General features: G+C 44.6%; 1 protein-coding gene and 1 long non-coding RNA gene across 2 annotated transcripts; one reads left to right on the forward strand and one right to left on the reverse strand.

The window, feature by feature from the left end:
• The first annotated feature begins 12,217 nt into the window (after nucleotides 1-12,217).
• Nucleotides 12,218-14,789, forward strand: LOC127298346 (uncharacterized). Its single transcript, XM_051328232.2, has 3 exons — nucleotides 12,218-12,466; nucleotides 12,734-12,936; nucleotides 14,138-14,789. Exons 1-3 carry the CDS (start codon nucleotides 12,250-12,252, stop codon nucleotides 14,729-14,731), a joined length of 1,014 nt encoding a protein of 337 aa, XP_051184192.1. The 5' UTR covers nucleotides 12,218-12,249; the 3' UTR covers nucleotides 14,732-14,789.
• Nucleotides 14,790-15,101: 312 nt separating this feature from the next.
• On the reverse strand, nucleotides 15,102-16,575 carry LOC127298347 (uncharacterized). Its single transcript, XR_007849712.1, has 2 exons — nucleotides 16,265-16,575; nucleotides 15,102-15,391 (listed from the first exon to the last, which is right to left on the reverse strand). It is a non-coding gene; the product is annotated as an uncharacterized lncRNA (long non-coding RNA).
• Nucleotides 16,576-19,071: the final 2,496 nt, after the last annotated feature.

The raw sequence follows: 19,071 nt of genomic DNA on the forward strand, positions 1-19,071 counted from the left end.
TACTTCAAGCTGGAGCACGACGCTGTAGGTGTTGCCGGGTTCTCATCGCCATGAGGATGCTTGCATACAGAGCACCTGCTGATACACATGACGACTACCTTCGCATGAGTGATTCTACTACCATTGAGTGCATTTACAGGTTTTGTCGAGCTGTGGTGGGAAAGTTCGGCAAATACTACTTGAGAGGGCCAACTGAAGAAGAAATTGCAAGGATCATGGCACAAAATGCTGCAAGAGGATTCTCTGGGATGCTTGGAAACATCGATTGCATGCACTGGTCATGGAAGAACTGCCCGTTTGTTTGACAAGGTATATACAAAGGGCGTCATGGATATTGCAGTGTGATTCTTGAAGCTATGGCAGATTATGACATGTGGATTTGACATTCTTTCTTTGTTATGGCGGGATCACACAATGACATCAACGTGTTGCAGCAGTCTCCGGTGTTCAGCAAAATAGTGGACGGTCATGCTCCACATGCAACAATGAGATCAATGGCCACCAATATACCAAAGGCTATTATCTAGACGATGGTATATATCCAAAATGAGTCACTTTTGTCAAAACAATCTCGGCTCCATCAGGTCAGAAGAATTGCCACTTTGCTTTGCGACAGGAGGCCTGCAAGAAAGATGTCGAGCGGGCATTTGGTGTGATTCAAGCTTAATTTGCAATTGTCTGGTGCCCTGCTCTAAGCTGGTCTCACGACGAAATGTGGGAGGAGATGCAGGCTTGTGTAATCATGCATAACATGATCATCGAGGATGAACGCAAAAAATCATGCCAGGACACATGTTGGTCCCTAAGTGTCAGGGCTCTCTTGCGGAGGTTGATCATGAGTTGCCTGCAGATTTTGCTGATTTCCTCACCATGCACGCAGAGATCCGTGACAATAATGTTCACGAGTAACTTCAAAATAATCTCGTTGAGCATGTGCGAAGGATCAAAGGATTATCAGAATGCCGCGACGCCTTGATCTACACATTTATTACATTTGTTTAGTTGTTTCATTGTTTGTTGTATTTTAATTTGAAAACATATTTGGCAAACATATTTATTTGTATGCTATATTTAATAAATGATTGTGTTTTCGAAAACCCTATAAAAAGTTTGAGGGCGGCGTTTGGAGACGCGGCTGGGGAGCGACATCCCCCAAACCGGCACGAACAAAACACGTCTACTAAACGCTCGATCCGACGCCATTTGGGAGACGTTTTAGGGACGTGGCTGGAGATGCTCTTAGGCCTCGTTCAGTACACGTGTTGTGTTGATTTTGTAGTATATTTTCCTTGGCCAGCCCAGTGTAAATAACAAAAAAATCGCCGCCCCACGTACGGACCGGCAGGCCTGGCTTAAAAAGGATGAGCCCGGTAATCCTCCTGAAAACTCGTCTGGTTAAAGAAGATTTAAAACGCAAAAAAAGAAGATTTAAAACGCAAGTACCCCCTCGCGTTTTGGAAACCTGCGATTGCAACGGCGAAATCCCCGTTTCAGCTGTTAGCTCGTGCTTTTGGAAGTAGCTAGATTCCAGCACTGAACTGACTGACTTTATACAGAGACAGAAAAGGCAGCAATCCAAGCTCTTTTTGAATCGGATGTTGGATAGGCTAAGCTAGGTGTAGCCCGCTTTCTCTACGGTTTTGCTGAACTTGTCAAGCCCGGGGGCCTTTAGGGAATTTTTGAGAATGATATATTCTAGGATAAAATCATTATACAGAATAATTGCAGTAGCGATAAAATGTAGGAAGGAGAAAGTTGATATTAGTTTCAATGAGTCATGTGAATTGTAGAAAAAATAGGTAAACAAGGCGGGTTAATATATATACGTTGAAAAGCAAGGGGATAAATTGAACGAAATGAAGAGCAATCCAGAATCCTATCACTGGTAGAAAAACAGGCTTCCGGTGAGCCCCATAAGTCGCGAAGCTATAGGAACCGCGACTAATGGGACCTTTAGTCGCGGTTCGGGAGGCGAACCGCGACCAAAGGCCTGGGCCCAGGGCGCTCGGTGGCCAGCCGGTGCACGTGGGGGGCTTTAGTCGCGGTTGGCCAGGCCAACCGCGACTAAAGGTGCCCGAAGGCCTTTAGTCGCGGTTGGCCAGGCCAACCGGGACTAAAGCCCCTCCCCTATATATACCCATCCAACAGTCAACACTTAGCCATTTGGAGCCATTCTCTTCACAAACTTCACAAGTGGGTGTTAGGTTTGCTTTTGGTTCCTCTTATGCACATAAGGTGTTTGATGAAATGCCCCAAGAGCATGAAACAAACATGATATGAAGTGTTGGAGCCACACTTGAGCTTTCTCATTTATTTTTTCCTCCTCGATCGCGGTTAGCAACTTGAACCTTTGATGTGTCATTGATAAAATATGCATGTGTGTGTAGTTCATTGTTTAATTTATATTGTTTGTAGCTAGTTAGTTTAACAAATGCATGATGGTTAATTATATATTTTATATTATAATAATGCAGATGAATCGACAATGGATGTACGGTAACCGACTCTCCGGCGAGTTCAGTACGGGTTTGAAAGATTTCCTCGTAGTGGCTAATGCGAACAAGAAGGGGGGTTTTGTTATCTGTTCATGTGTTAACTGTAAGAATCAGAAAGGTTACTCTTCCTCAAGAGATGTTCACATGCACCTGCTTCGGCACGGTTTCATGCCAAGCTATAATTGTTGGACCAAGCATGGAGAAAGAGAGGTTATAATGGAAGAAGATGAAGAAGGGGATGATTTCATCGATGAAAGCTATCTTGCTCATTTCGGTGATACTTTCATGGAGGATGCTGAAGGTGAAGGGGAAGGTGAAGGGGAAGGTGAAGAAGAGGCACGTGATGATCCCGTTGATGATCTTGGTCGGACCATTGCTGATGCACGGAGACGCTGCGAAACTGAAAAAGAGAGGGAGAATTTGGATCGTATGTTAGAGGATCACAGGAAGGCGCTGTACCCCGGATGCGATGATGGTCTGAAAAAGCTGGGCTGCACACTGGATTTGCTGAAATGGAAGGCACATGCAGGTGTAGCTGACTCGGCATTTGAAAACTTGCTGAAAATGTTGAAGAATATGTTTCCAAAGAATAACGAGTTGCCCGCCAAAGACGCACGAAGCAAAGAAGGTTGTCCGCCCTCTAGGTTTAGAGGTTACGAAGATACATGCATGCATCAACGATCGCATCCTCTACCGCGGTGAATACGAGAATTTGAATGAATGCCCGGTATGCACCGCATTGCGTTATAAGATCGTAGAGGCGATGACCCTGGTGACGATGTTGAGGGCCGTAAACCCGTGAAGAGGGTTCCCGCCAAGGTGATGTGGTATGCTCCTATAATACCACGGTTGAAACGTCTGCTCAGGAACAAAGAGCATGCCAAGTTGTTGCGATGGCACAAAGAGGACCGTAAGTCGGACGGGGAGTTGAGACACCCCGCAGATGGAACGCAAATGGAGAAAGATCGACAGAGAGTTCAAAGATTTTGCAGTGACGCAAGGAACATAAGATTTGGTCTAAGTACGGATGGCATGAATCCTTTTGGCGAGCAGAGCTCCAGCCATAGTACCTGGCCCGTGACTCTATGCATCGACAACCATCCTCCTTGGTTGTGCATGAAGCGGAAGTTCATTATGATGCCGTGCTCATCCAAGGTCCGAAGCAACCCGGCAACGACATCGATGTGTACCTAAGGCCATTAGTTGATGAACTTTTACAGCTGTGGGGCAGACCTGGTGTCCGTGTGTGGGATGAGCACAAAGAAGAGGAATTTGACCTACGAGCGTTGCTTTTCGTAACCATCAACGATTGTCCTGCTCTTAGTAACCTTTCGGGACTGTCAAATAAGGGATACAAGGCATGCACGCACCGCTTACATGAGACCGAAAGTGTACATTTGCCAAATTATAAGAAGAACGTGTACCTTGGGCATCGTCGATTTCTTCCGAAAGGTCATCCAAAGAAGAAAGAAAGGCAAGCATTACAACGGCAAGGCAGATCACCGGCCGAAGCTCATGGAACACACTGGTGCTGAGGTATTTGATATGGTCAAGGATTTGAAAGTCATCTTTGGAAAGGGTCCTGGCGGACAATCAGTTCCGAAGGGAGCTGACGGGCACGCAGCCATGTGGAAGAAGAAATCTATATTCTGGGAGCTAGAATATTGGAAAGTCCTAGAAGTCCGCTCTGCAATCGACGTGATGCACGTTACGAAGAATATTTGCGTGAACATCCTAAGCTTCTTGGGCGTGTATGGGAAGTCAAATGATACAAAGGAAGCACGGCAGGACCAGCAAAGTTTGAAAGACCCTGATGACCGGCATCCAGAACGGTTTCAAGGTCGTGCCAGCTACGCTCTGACCAAAGAAGAGAAGGTCATCTTTTTTGAATGCCTGAGCAGTATGAAGGTCCCGTCAGGATTCTCGTCCAATATAAAGGGAATAATAAACATGGCGGAGAAAAAGTTCCAAAACCTGAAGTCTCACGACTGCCACGTGATTATGACGCAATTGCTTCCGATTGCTTTGAGGGGCTCCTGCCAGAAAATGTTCGAGTAGCCATTGTGAAGCTATGTGCATTCCTCAATGCAATCTCTCAGAAGGTAATCAATCCAGAAGTTCTACCACGGTTACAGAACGATGTGATCCAATGTCTTGTCAGTTTCGAGTTGGTGTTCCCGCCATCCTTCTTCAATATTATGATGCACCTCCTGGTTCACCTAGTCGATGAGATTTCCATTCTCGGTCCTGTATTTCTACACAATATGTTCCCCTTCGAGAGGTTCATGAGAGTATTAAAGAAATATGTTCGTAACCGTGCTAGGCCAGAAGGAAGCATCGCCAAGGGCTATGGAAATGAGGAGGTAATTGAGTTTTGTGTTGACTTTGTTCCTGACCTTAAGCCGATTGGTCTTCCTCAATCGCGGCACGAGGGGAGATAGTCCAAGGGTTTGAGGACCTGGACATTGACATTGCTACACCTGAAGGGGCGAAAAGACTTGGAGATGTCAAGCGCCAGTTCATTCTATGGCAGAAGAAGTTTATCAAGTTTCCAGGCGAGGCGCCAACAAGTCCACCCCCCTACGGTGGTGGTGGTGGCGGCGGTGGCGGTGGCGGTGGCGGTGGTGGTGGTGGTGCTTCACCTACACCTCCTTCACGTCAGCCGACGCCGCCCCCCAATTCACCTCCGGCGGGTGCGACGCCGCCCCCGCTCCTCGTCCGGCGGGTGATCGACACCGCCCCCAATCCACCTCCGGCGAAGAAGGTACAGTCCTGGGTTATTAACCCGGACCCTTATGTACCTAGAACCACAAAGATACCAGAGCCATCACTGAAGCCTCTCCCCACAAGGCCTTGGGAACGTAGTGCCGAGGAAGTCGACGCACACGCGGCTGCTGATTATGAGAAATGGAAGGCGGACTGCAAGAAGAAAAGAGAGCCCGAGCCCAAGCAAGTATTTTCTGACAAGGAAAAGAGCTGGGCTAAGTCATTTTTGAACACACCGTCCCAAGCCGCGAAGAATCTGCCTGACGACTATTTACGTGAACTTCGTAGGCAAGCACTCGCGTTCAAGAGGAACCAAGAGTTGGCGGAGAAGAAAGCCTTGGAGGAGGCCGAGAAAAAATTAGAAAGGGGGAAAGAAGTTGCCCAGCTCGGGGAACAAAGTAAACAATTGATCGCCCCGCTCATAGTGCAAGCCGCCGGTCCGGATGCCCCCGATATCATAGCAGATGCGGCAGCACATGGATTGACTGTAACGAGTGCCAGAGAACAAGCGGCCGACTTAGGTATCACTCTTCGTGCACTGTTAGGCCTTGATGAGGCGCCAATGAAGGACGTAGTATTTACATATGTGAAGAATGGCCCTCTCGTCGAGCCTGCGCAGGAAGAGGATCTACCTCGACAAATGAAAGGTCTGCTAAATTGGTACAAGGGTTACATAAAACTTAAAAACGCCAAAGACTATATTTATGCGGAAGTTAGATATGAGCATCACTTCAAACATTACTATATAACAATTCATCGGAGTGAATTGTTCCAGCTGTTCAATCTGCGCGACCTCGACAAATCTATCATCAGTTGCTACGTTCTGTAAGTGATTTATTAATTTCTACCCCATCTCGTTCATTGCCTGCACTATATATATATATATATATATATATATTGTCCTAACTATCTTGTTGTGTACGCTATTATGCAGAATGAAGAAGCGGGAAATGCGAATAAGGAACATCCATGATGTTGGGTTCATTGACCCACAAATCGTTAATTCATATGTGTTAGAACACCACCCCGCCGACGTGGAGGATGACCTGTGGCGGTTTTTTAGAAAACAGGAACTCAAAAGTGATATTCTATTTCCTTACCATTTTGGGTGAGTGTTTCTGTCTTGAGCACATTCTCTTTTGTTTACTCCATGCATGGTATGTGGCTAATCGATGAGTTATGCATGACTGTGCATGTATCGTGTCCGCAGGTTCCACTGGATTCTTATGGTAATTCAATTTTACACCTCCACAGTTCTCGTCCACGACTCTCTGAATATGGATCCGGCGCTTTGGGCCGACATGAGAAAAATGATGCAAAAGTAATTATTTTCATTCATTTGCGCTCTATATCGATCGGCCTATTTCGTTCATCATTTCCTAATATCAAGTAACTAATTAATAACTCTCTTGTTCATTTAATTTTCTTTGCCTCGTAGGGTTTGGAGACGGTTCGTAGATAAAAAGGTCGGTGAATTCAAAAAAGAGCTACAATTTAAAATGTCAGTGCGGACGACTGGGGATATTCAGCCACCGGGGACCAATCTATGTGGATACTATGTTTGTGAGAGGATCCGGAGATACTGCAATGAGCGGGACCAGCAGTGTGAGAACAACATCATGAGGAATAACCTCCGGAAGACGCTTAGTCCAGAAGCTCGCTTCCGACCACTTCAAGAGGAACTAGCTGGATGGTTGGCGAGGGAAGTCATCGATCCTAGAGGAGAACACTATGTAGAGGACGTAGAACTTCATATGCACTAAATTATGGATGGAAACTTGTTCAAAATTGTATATGGTCATCCGATATTGAATATATATTGTATATGGTCATCCGATATTGAATATATATTGTATATTCCTCTTGAATTCTTTTTGGTTCTAATTTCAAATTTGTTTGAAATTGTACATTCATATGCATGTATGTAGTACCGTAGAATATGTGAAACTCCTTCAAAATTAAAACCCAAAAGAAATAAAACAATACAAATTAAAAAGAAACCAGATTTAGGGGGAGGGGGGCTAAACCCTAAACCCTGCGGAGGCCTTTAGTCGCGGTTGGCCAGAAGAACCGCGACTAAAGGTCCTCCGCCCTGGCGCTCGCCTGCGGCCCACGTGGACGGGCCTTTAGTCGCGGTTCATAAGGAACCGCGACTAAAGGGGGGGGGGGCCTTTAGTCGCGCTACTTTGGTCGCGGTTGCGCAACCGCGACTAATGGCAGTTGCGAACCGCGACCAAAGGCCCTTTTTCCACCAGTGTATTTTATATACTATGAGAAAAATGCACTCAAAACTTGGAAACTGAAGATGTTCTAACTGATATAGGTAGTGCCATCTTGTAGTGCGTGACTCAACCGCTCATCGCACCTCAGCTCACTGCTCAATGACCAAGCGGGAGCAAACAAGGATAGGCTACTACTTGACTTTGACTACACTTGAAAGCTGCCTTAAGAAACTCCAATTTAGCCTCTCTCTTTCGAGGTGCTAATTCCAGTTCCTCAGCTGGCAACTTCTTCTACCAAACAAAGGAGGGCTTGCTTCCATTTGGATTGACATCTTGATACAATGATTTACCTAAATAATAAATTGAGTCAATGGTGATAGAGCCGAGGAAACGGATGCGCGAAAGTCGTTGCGCTTGTTTGTGTCGTAGCCGTTTTCTTGCTGGAAGAAGAGCCGCTTCTTTTTTTGTGTTCATGGCTCGTTTCAGCCTATCCTTGATATACTTCTTTTTTTCGAGAACCGAATCTATTAATAATCATCAACATTAGTACAAATAGTTCAAAAAGTAAATAAAATTATAAATTGGTATTCAGACTACCTGACGACGACTACAGACACTAGCACGAGCCAAAGACGCGCCACTGTCCTCGCCCCTCCATCGCTGGAGTTAGGAAAAGTTTGTCGCAGTAGAGCTTGTTGTAGTAGACAGACGAGAAGTCGTCGTGCTAAGGTCCCAAAGGCCCAGTGCACCAGAGCAGCAATCATCGACAATGATGACAACCGTAGATCGAAAGAGACTGACATGAAACCACACCACCAAACACGAAAACCGATCGGATCCTAGGATATCCGATGGGCACACAACTACACACGCCCTCCGTCAGCGCTAGATACACTACCGGAGCGAGGATAGAGCAGGGAGGACCTTATTCTGACTTCAAGATGTAGCCGCAGCCTCACCATCCCAAAACAAGACCGAAAAGCAAACTAAATTAAAAACGTAAACTCCCCGCTGGCGAGAGACCGTGGTCCGCCACACACTCCAAGGCCCCAAGGCCACCGGAGGCGGAGCGGACCAGCGGTATCACCGGCGAGGCGGATGGAACCCTAGATGGGTTTTGTGGCTTTTCCACCGCCTCTTGGTTGTTTCACTGCACGTACCAGTTCGTAATATCCCTGATATACAATACTCGCCAAAACACCTAAAAACGCTCGTGCCGAACGAGCCCTTAAGGGTTCTACGCCATGCTCTGTCCCTATGGATGGGGGATAGACTACGGTTGTCGGCTAGGTGACCAGGCCCGTCAGGGTCTTGGAAGGCAAGACTGTTGGGTGTTGGCTAAAAGTTGACGATGGGCACTTATTCGTTTTTCATAACCTTGTTGAAGGCGTCGTGGTTGTAATTTTCTTATCCCTTCCTAGTTAGCTTCGGGGGCAACCCTAGATTTGGGTCTCTCCGGATCAGGCAATGGTGTCACGTGGTGTCATGCTCCCTCTTGGTGGCATTGTTTTCGGGATTGATCTGTGGTTCGAGGATCCTTCTTCTCTGTTTTCCCCTTCTTCTTGAAGTTAGTAGTCTAGGAGACTTTGTTCTTTTCCTTGGACTTGTGGACATTTTCAGCACCATGATGGGAGCAGAACATTTCTCGGTTCTACTAGTGTGTTTGTCTTTTTCCATCGCCTTCTTCTCAACATCCAGAGGGCCAATGATATTCTCAACATGAAACTCATGTCTATGATGTACCAGAGAAGTGGCAAAGTTCCTCCACGAAGAGCAAGCTTAGCGTCAGTGCATCCTACGACAAATTTATCCGGAAGCACACACTTATGGAGCTCGAGTTTCTTTGCCATGATCTGTAGCTCATGAGCTTGTTCCACTATAGTTTATATATCAAATATTCTATACTTATTGAACTGATCCATATCATGCATTTAAGCTCTGTCATCAGAAACACCGAACTTAGCGTCCAGTGCATCCCACAGTTCCTTCTCATCTCGGATATGCAAATAAGCATCAACCCAACTTGTCTCCAAGCACAGTTAAGATGACACCCACAAAGAGCATGGTGGCCTCCCTGGACACTTTATCCTCGTCAGGAGAAAGCGGATCTCTAGGTGTACCAACCGAAACCCAGTGCACGCCCATCAAAGTGAGCCACAATATGGTTTTAGTCCGCCATCTCTTGAAATGAGAATCCATAAATGGGCTCAGCTTTAGAGCAGCAGCAGAGCCATGTAGTGAAAATTGCCTAAACATATAAGATTTTTGGATTGTCAGACAATTTCCATGTGATTTTAATTACCAAAAAAACATCATATATGCACTAGCATAATAACCATACACATCAGACTAAACACATCTGCTATATCTGAATATGGAGCAAGATCTAGTGCAAACCGAGAGAGGGTAAGGATGCACATCACGACTGAGGAGGTCGCTCCAGCAGAAACATCACCATGGTTGTTGTTGATGTCGCCCATGGTGTTGTTGAAGTTGCCAGATCTACCGAGAGAAGCAGACATACCAACGAGGAAGAACTCCAACAACAGTGAGTTGTCGCACCGAGACGCTCCCTAAAACCCTTATCGCCTGTCTCCCAATGAAGGATATCTATGGATGGGGTTTTGGAGGCATGCATGCTCTTTCGAATAGCTGTACACACGGTCACCGGGATGGGGCAGACTAGATGACGACGCAACAAGAGAAAGAGGCAACTAGAGAACACTAGATGCATTATGTCTCTGGTCTCGTGGTATAGCCTGGGAGGGGAGCCGCCGAACGAAACCACCATGCCTTCAAAGAGAGGAACAAGCATCGAATATGCACACGTATGCCGACACATACCCAACTTAGTTGGTGCACTAAGAAAAAACTTAATCTTCTACAAAACATTGTTTCTAAGTCTAATTCCATTCACAAAATGTAATGCCAGTGCGTGCGATGTGTGGCGAGCCGAGAGGTGGAAGAGGAGGAGTGTGTAAACTTCTTCTCTTCTCACTCACTTATAAGAGCTAGAACAATATCCTTTATAAGTTGCTCCAACTCTCTCCTAACTAGCAATGTGTGAGTAGATTTAATGTCCCGCGGCTTCCAAGCTGCCATTAAATTTAAAGTATGATATTTCTAAATTTATAGGCTATAGAGGTCGTTCATCTAGGTTGTAGTCCATCTACATCTAACAATAAGTATCGGGCATCCGTACTCACCCATGACCGACGTGCATACACACACCACACAGAGGGCCCCTTTTTCTTTTTCTCAAGGGCACACGATAAGTCTAGGTTTTTTTTTTTTTTTTTTTAGAACCTAGGAGGAGTCTAGCGCAGCAGCAAGAAAAATTGATCGCTAACGTGTTGGAATTTTGGCTAATGTAGGACCAACCCATCAAATTTAGGCCACAATTCCTCAAAATCCCAAAGGTCTGATTGGCCCATTCATGCTTGGCAAGGGATGGGATAAAAATTTAGTCCCACCTTGCTAGTTTGGAGAGAGTTGGACCTCCTTATAGGGAGGCTGGTGTACAAGCATGAGAAGAGGACTCCCACACGCGCTCCTCCTCCTCCGTCGTCCGCTAGTTTCGTCGCGCCACGGTTTGGGGAATGGCTCAATGAATACCGCTGCATGTTCAGTTCGCCACGAAACGCGCGTGATCAAGACCACGCCGGGCCAAGCGGTCAGCGGTCCAACATCGATAGTGGGGCCAACGAGGTGGAGCCCAAGTTCTCCATATTTCCTGCCAAGGCTCACACTCAATAACCCCCATGAAGAAATGACGATTGGCTTATCTTGTCGAGAAATTTCCAGATGAGGAAGGTGCCCACAGATGATGATCTTTGGATTGAGGAGTGAGATTGACCTCATATAGGATTGTCCCATATCTGGAGATAATCAAGAATAGCCTCAGTTGACAAGCCAACCCTGAACCGAAGTACCATCCGATTGGAGCCTCCCTCTTTGGCTTACCACCCTTTTAGCCACATGAATATAGAGAGATGCAACACTTTGCGAATCAGATATTTCAGTGTATGCACATTCTCAAGGGGAGGAAATTGTCACACCTAGGACATCCTCTGTGGACATCCAATCGTTAGGCTAAGCTGCCAAGTTTGTTGGACTCATTCGGCTGGTCCAAATGTTGGTTAGTTGGGTCTATTCTGGTGTGTTAGGCCATGGTCCCTTTTTGTAGTGTGTCATAGCCACCTTAGGTTATAAGAGGCGTGACGTGTATTGTTCTATCATCCTCTGTCTATTTTTCTGAACCTTCCTTTGCTCAGCTTTTTCCGTCCCAAATTTGCCAATTCTCCCACGAGACCCCTAGATTCTAGCTGCCGTGATACTCCCCATCACGAGGATATCACAGATTTTCTGATTCGGTGCCTCCAGTAGTAGTCTTAATGAGCATTATTACGGAAAAATAAGTATCAATGTCAGATCACTATGAAAAATGCTAACTGTAAAAAAGTATTATAAACTTGAAAACCCGTGGAAAATGCAGGGTCAATGAATTAGTTTGAAGAAAACAGTATGCACAAATCCAGAAGCGGAAGAGAAGAGAGAAAACAGCTGAAAAAAAGTCGAAACACGCCCGCGAACGGCACGCGTTGGGCCGGGATGTGGGCCGTTCGCTCGCTCAGCGGAGGTCGACCATTGGGCTGCTACCCTCGACAAGAGAAGAGGTTTTTTTTTTTTGAGACAACAGGAGAAGAGGCTGAGACATCAGCTCCGGCAGACCCTAGCTACCGGCATCAGCTGCGGCAGAGATCGAGATGGAGGAGGAGGCCACAGAGAGGGCGGCGGTGACGGAGGAGATGGAGACAGTTGCCAGGCACAAGAGGTTGGCTTGTGTGCAGGAGACGGTGAACGAGGAACCACAGAGGCCGCGCGACGGCGACGAGGAAGAGCTGGAGATGGTCGCTGATCTTGCCGAGTGGCGAATCAATTGGGTGGCATGGTCGTCCCACTGCAGAAGCATCGACGAAAGGAGTGAGTAGACTTCCCCCATGATCACCGATGATCCCAATCTTAGATAGTGATTTCTCCCCTAAAACTAGTCACTTTATTACTTATTAGTATTATCTTTGTTGCTCTGTCGAATTCGTGACGGGGATGTACAAGAATGTAGACGTGGGGCATAGCTAGGACTTTTGTACAATATACAGCGAGGGGGAAAATGGTAAAATAATCCCTAGATATTCCAGAGTATTATCAGTACCCAAGCATATTGATATGTTCAATTGTGGATGTATGCAGCTGAGGTGTTGTCTGAGCCGTTTTCCATGGATATGGGGACAGCGAGTGCGCTACAAATATTTTCCGTCAAGGTCATCGAGCTGAACATGAGTCGCTGGCCGATAGATGTGTTTGGCTTCATCGCTGTGCGTGATTCAGTGGATGGCTACCGCAACTATATATTTGAGCGTACCCGGGACAACTGTCAGACGCTCACTGCACAGGTACCTCCACACTCCCTGGCCTTCCTAGCTTTGATCGGGTTTACTTAATTTTTCCTTATTTCCATGATGGTTCTGGATTGCTAGGAAAATAGATTATAATTATGTGGTCATAATCATCGTTCTTCGGAGCTAGTTAGCTTCAAATCATAATAATTGCTAAATGCTACTGCACTATGGGACTTTTTTTTTCTGAACAAGTTAATATTGGGCAGTAAGATGTGTGACTTACTTCGGTGTTGCATGGTACCATGAAAAAACAGTCGAAACTTGGGTGTACCATGAATGGTCAACAATAAGGACTGGTCCATATGAGCGTCTACTTGTGGTAACTGCATAAAGTAAAGAATATTTTCAATACTGAATTATGAAATATTTTCTTTGGTTTCTAAATTTCTGTTTTATTCATATCCAGTGAGTCTCATTTAGAGTGTTGGATGCATATCATGACACCCTGCATCAAGATATCAGTTGTGATTAATATATTAGACAATATTTGTCCATTAGGTTTCGAACATTCTGCAGTTATTTGTTTAAATAGTTTTAAAATTCTAGTGAAGCTTGTGTTAAATATCCTTTCTCCCATCTACTAACAATTATTAAAGGAACGCATCGGCTTAAAAGTAGTTCTGGATTGTATATATTAAAATGCAGCAGGGATTTAGGGCATCAATCAGTTCTTTGTGCAACGCCCCTCAAGGTCTTGGCATTAAATTTCTGTTAATAATCCAATTATTTGTAATGGAGATCCCTAAATGCAAATGCAGAGTGAATTATTTGAGAGGACACCATAGACTGCAATAAATACTTAATGGTGTGGTATGAAAAAAAACTCATCGACCCACAGTGACAAGTGTAGTGCAAACTCATTTTGTGTGTTCGTGCTAGATATGGTTGTATCTAGACGCGTTTGTAGTGCGTAGATACATCTGTATCTAGAAAAGGTGAGTCACTTATTTTTAAACAGAGAGAGTACAAACGAATGGTTGTATTTTGTTTTTATTAATCAAAAACTAATGCAAAAATTCTGAGGGGAAATATGTGTGTGAGACAATGCATAGTTACCGCACCATGCATAATGGTATTGGTTATCTCTTTACATTTTATCGATACGCATTTCCAACGGATTATACGCTGTATGTGGTTGATACCATGTTGATATTCTGACAAATCTTATCTCACATGATGCCATGAATGCTTGTAGGACTCGTCTCTTGTCCTCACTGGTCCAATCCGTGCAGTCCAATTGTATGACCCCATTACTTTTGAGATTGAACTACGAGTTAAAGGAACAAGGCCCTCTGAAGATAAGCCATTAAGCGCTCAAGTCTTCGAGTATAACTGCATCGCTCAGTCCTACAGAGCTGGCTCTCTTCTGAACTACCTGGTGTCAGCTCCACGCAGCACCCTGGAGTTCAAGTATGCACATCTTTGTTCGGCATTGGAAGCCAGAGTTGAACTCTGGTTTTCAGAAGGGTCAACCAATTTCAGCGTGAAGTTTTTTGCACGTACTGCTAGCATTGATCATCAGGACGTCACGTTGATGGACTCTAAAGGTGCCAGGGTGGCTCTCCGCGATGATGGGTTTATTGATCTCTCACGCAATATTGTTGTCGTTGAAGGACATAACGGAGAACTGATCATTGGTGCTCACTTAAGGCAAGTTGGTGGTGAAGAGGCGGCCAAGATCTACACAGAGATCAGCTTTACCCCGGCAATAAATTCTGGTGAAAGTCATGGTACTATTGACGTTGGGTTTTGCAAGATGAGTGTTGTTGTTGCTTGGTCACCGCTTTAGAAGGTGCTATGCGTTTGCATTCCTTGGTGACATGCTATTGTTCTACAGTATGACAATGATCTAATGATGTTGGTTAGTGGTATTAACAGTCAATATATTTCTCGCAAAAAAAAACAGTCGATATATGACTACCTTTGACTTTGTATTAGTGTGCAATATATCTCTGGGTTATATTGTATTTACATTCTACTGGATTATGTGTGAGCTGGTCAATATATTGGTGGTTTATGACCAATGAAGTGAACTTTGGCCGATCAATGGATAGTTCAAAAGTATATTACTCTTGAATGCTCACTTGTGGGTGTGACCGATTATTCTGTGGTATATACCTGTAAGTGGACATGCTAGCGGTGGAAAGAAACAATCAAACTTAGTACAATGATGTTATATCCCCACTATGTCACAATCATGCACCTCAAGCAAAACATCACTTAGAAGTTCATCTTACTAAGTCTCTCAGAGGTCCAGCTGTAGCAAGATAAATGTACATACTCCAAACTCAGTTATACCGGATCACTTAGAAGGATTGATTTGAATTTGTGCGGTGCAAAAAACAGGACATATTCCACAAGCACTGCAATCTATATACAGAATTTGTGCGGTGGCCCCTCGGCTTGCGGCATCGCCAGGCGTGCAGCTCCTTGCTCCCGTCCTGAACTCCTGATATTGAGCAGAAATATACTTGATAATGAGTGATGTAACTCCTCAGCAAGTTTAATTTACATGTTCCAGTATTCTCAGTATCAAATGATAAAAGGCTTAATTGAGATGATTGGATCAAGGAATATCAATTCTTATCTCCAAGATATAGGCTGGAAAGAGCATGAGCACAAGTACGCATCGACTAGCCATATAAGAAACTTCAGAGGAACAACTAACCAACAACCACATAAGGTATTTTGTGGACTTATTTGCAGTTAAATTCAGAGCTTTCATTCTGAATCAACCGAGAAAAAACACTATAAAATATACGTGAAAAGAACACATTAGATTATGCCGTCAGAGTATGTTAGTATTATTTTGGCGCATTAAAAGACAGATTGGCAGCAACCTAGTATCAGAACAATTCTTGTAGAGCCTTGTGAACTTGGCAACTGATATACACAATTCTATACTGACTGGACACTATGGCAAAGCTGCAGACTCAATGACTATGTAATTGAACATGTATTAAAGCATTTATCAGCTTCTTCCTTTACAAGCAAGATGCATTTTCAGATTCACCATAGAGTAGCACATGACAGGATAGGCCATGGACCACAGACGGTGCTAAATATTGGACCATGCTTCGGCCGAAGTGAACATACACTTTCAGAGAAGAGTGGTTTCGTTTCAGAAGCTAGTATGTACAGTACAAAACAGTAGGAGCAGCAACCAAGGTAGCGTGAATGTGTGATGATGGACACTGATCTAGTAGCAACCTGGATCTCGGCGGAGCTTACCAGAGAACCACCCAACAAGGAGGCAGAGCTTTCATTCTGGATCGCAAACTGGATAATTACATAGATAATGGACGAGTAATCATGATCTTACCTGCCAATTCCGGCTGCTGTCGTGCTCCTTCTGCCGCCATTCTCCTCCTCACGGACATGGACGGGCTCATGTGGTCCTCCACAGATCTCGCCGGATACCGGCTACTCAATGGACGGGATGGAGGCGCCCGGAGAAGATGAGTTCAGGGGAGGAGCAGAGGGATGGGGCGCCGGCGGTGGAGCTAATCCTTGGAAGAAGGAGAGCTGAGGGAGGGAGCGGACGGATGGGGCGGCGACCGACTCCATCGCCATGGAGGGGCCAGGAGTGGCGGGGCGGCGGTAGCGGGTGATCCGTGAATGGCCTCCACGATTTTTTTTTGTACTCGATGTCTACTTGGCAAAGTAAATGGGCTTTGGCTGGCGGCCCCGTGGCCTACCGTTTCCATTTACAGGTATAGTCCTGTACAGTGAAAGTGTCCTACTACTCCTACGTGTAGAGAGTAGAAAGTAGGAGAGGCAAATACTCCAATAGTTTTTTTAGGATGTAGTCTCTCCGTCCCATAATATAAGATGTTATTATAACAAATATACTTGATTGTAAATAACACATTATATTATAGGATGTAGTGGCGGAGCCACGTTGTAGCTGTGTAGTCATTTGACTACACAGTTTTTTAGAACATAGGTAGAAATTATGTAAAAAATTACAAAAAAAATCATATAACTAGATATATTTGACTACACAACTGTAAAATAACTACACACCATTAATGTCCTGGCTCCACCACTGATAGGATGGAGAGAGTACATGCTAAATGTACATTTATGGTTTGTTGGGGTACTTGAGGAATGGCTGTCCACATATGTTGCATTTGGCAGCAAGCTTTTGTATCAATAAATTAGATTCCTATGCTCAATCATCCGTGGAATTTTCGTTCTTGAGGTTAATGAGGAGCTGGGCTGAAGGAGACCCAGGACGATTAAGAGATATAATAAGCCATCCTTCCGCATTAGTTGTGATAGGTACACCCATGTAAGTGTTGTCTCCGGAGCATAGCGTGCCCTAATACCATCCATAAGGTCATCGTATGTCTCTCTCGTGAGATCCGTCACATTTAGATTGTGGATGGGTATGTTCTGCACAAGAACTTACTGATGTTAACATCCCATTAAATCTTCCAATATCTTTCTTTAAAAGTTCAAATAATCATTTTTTCACAACAACAATATTTTGGTTGTCATACAGTCATAAAAATACCAAAAGATGTATATCATGTAATAATAAATTTATGCTTTCTAAGTAAATATATTTCAACCAAGAAGCAAGTGTTTAATATGCCTTTAGTTACAAGAAATACAGAAATCAGGAAAACCCAAATATGTACTCATTCTTTTCCATCTACCCGAGCCCTTCCCACTTTCTCTTTAGTAGTCGACCATCGCATCTAGGTGCCCAGGTATCAACTCCGGATTCCTCTCCAGCACTACTCCTGTTTCCTCAGGTCACATGGTCATAACTATTTGGTATCATGGACGTTGATTTCCAGAGACTGGAGCTATGCTCCTTGATAAAAAAAAAATGGACGTTGATTTCGAGCCTAGGTATTATGGTTCCTACGTGAGAGACAAGCTGCGATCACGCTAAAGCTGCAGGCTGGGTGAATAGTCTCGTAGAGGAGGTGAAAGGCAGAACCACCAAGCTGGATGAGGAGAAACACTGCCTCATTTTCGAAGTCAAACAACAGCAGAAGGGCGACACCTAAACCATGCATCCTTTGCCTAGAGATGGTGATCAGGAGCAACAAGCGAACTGGTAAGGAATTGTTGTCACTGACAGGACTTGGGGCTTCGATGTTGTGCTGGGCATGAATTTGTTGAACACATCGAGTCATACTCTTCTTAGGTTTCAACTTCTCATCACTGTTGAAAGTGCATGGAGCCCTCATGTGTGGTTTTGGTAATTAATGATAATCCCTATGGACTAATGTTTGCATTGAGTTATATTTGTAGGAGTTGTCCATAGGCAATTCTTGAACCATTTATTGGCTTCAAGGTTGCAATAAGAAGAATTTGATGAAGGATATCAAGTGTCAAGTATGTCTTGAAGATGAAGATGAAGTAAGCCCTCAAGTTACTTCAAGACATCAACATGTTTGTATTAGGTTGCAATAAGAAGAAATTGATGAAGGATATCAAGTGTCAAGTATGTCTTGAAGATGAAGATGAAGTGAGCCCTCAAGTTACTTCAAGACATCAACATGATGAAGAATGAAGAATAAAGTGCAAGTTCAAGATGAGCCAACTCGAAGAGTTCATAAGCTTGAAGCTTGCCATGGAGAAATAAAGTGCAAGTTCAAGACGAGCCATCTCGAAGAGATCCTTTGCTTGAGTCTTGCCATCCATATGGTGATCATGGATATGTGAAGATGCGCCGAAGAAGAAGCTCTCCCATGGTGGATTATGGGGGAGCAATCCACATGGTGGTCATGGTTATGTGAAGATGCGCCGAAGAAGAAGCTCTCCCATGGTGGATTATGGGGGAGCAATCCACAAGACTTCGTCAAGCAGGCACAAGCAAGAAAGGCGTTCCATCTTGTTGAGGTCAAGATCGTCGTCATCAAGCTCAAGTGGAATGCGCAAGTATAAGGTTTGCTCTTGATAGGGTTTCTTTCTCACCGGTCTCATAGTGTAGTTGGAGATCGGTTTATAGTTTAGTTGCCGTACTATCAAGAGGGCTCTCGAGTGAGTAATTCGATCGTATCGTTCGGAGAGAGCTCAAACCTTTGCATCCTTGCATCATCTTTCTTGGTTGTTATTTGGACCTTATCCATGTGATGTTTTAGAGCTTGTGCTTATTCTCATGACAAG

The sequence above is a fragment of the Lolium perenne genome, chromosome 5 (assembly GCF_019359855.2).
Source record: "Lolium perenne isolate Kyuss_39 chromosome 5, Kyuss_2.0, whole genome shotgun sequence".
NCBI classification, from domain to species: domain Eukaryota; kingdom Viridiplantae; phylum Streptophyta; class Magnoliopsida; order Poales; family Poaceae; genus Lolium; species Lolium perenne.

Excerpts from the sequence above, each read along its gene's own strand:
- LOC127298346 (XM_051328232.2), top strand. The coding sequence starts at position 12,250 with ATGGAGGAGGAGGCCACAGAGAGGGCGGCGGTGACGGAGGAGATGGAG. Across the intron at positions 12,467-12,733 it reads CAGAAGCATCGACGAAAGGA|CTGAGGTGTTGTCTGAGCCG; the intron begins GTGAGTAGACTT and ends GGATGTATGCAG. Across the intron at positions 12,937-14,137 it reads GTCAGACGCTCACTGCACAG|GACTCGTCTCTTGTCCTCAC; the intron begins GTACCTCCACAC and ends GAATGCTTGTAG.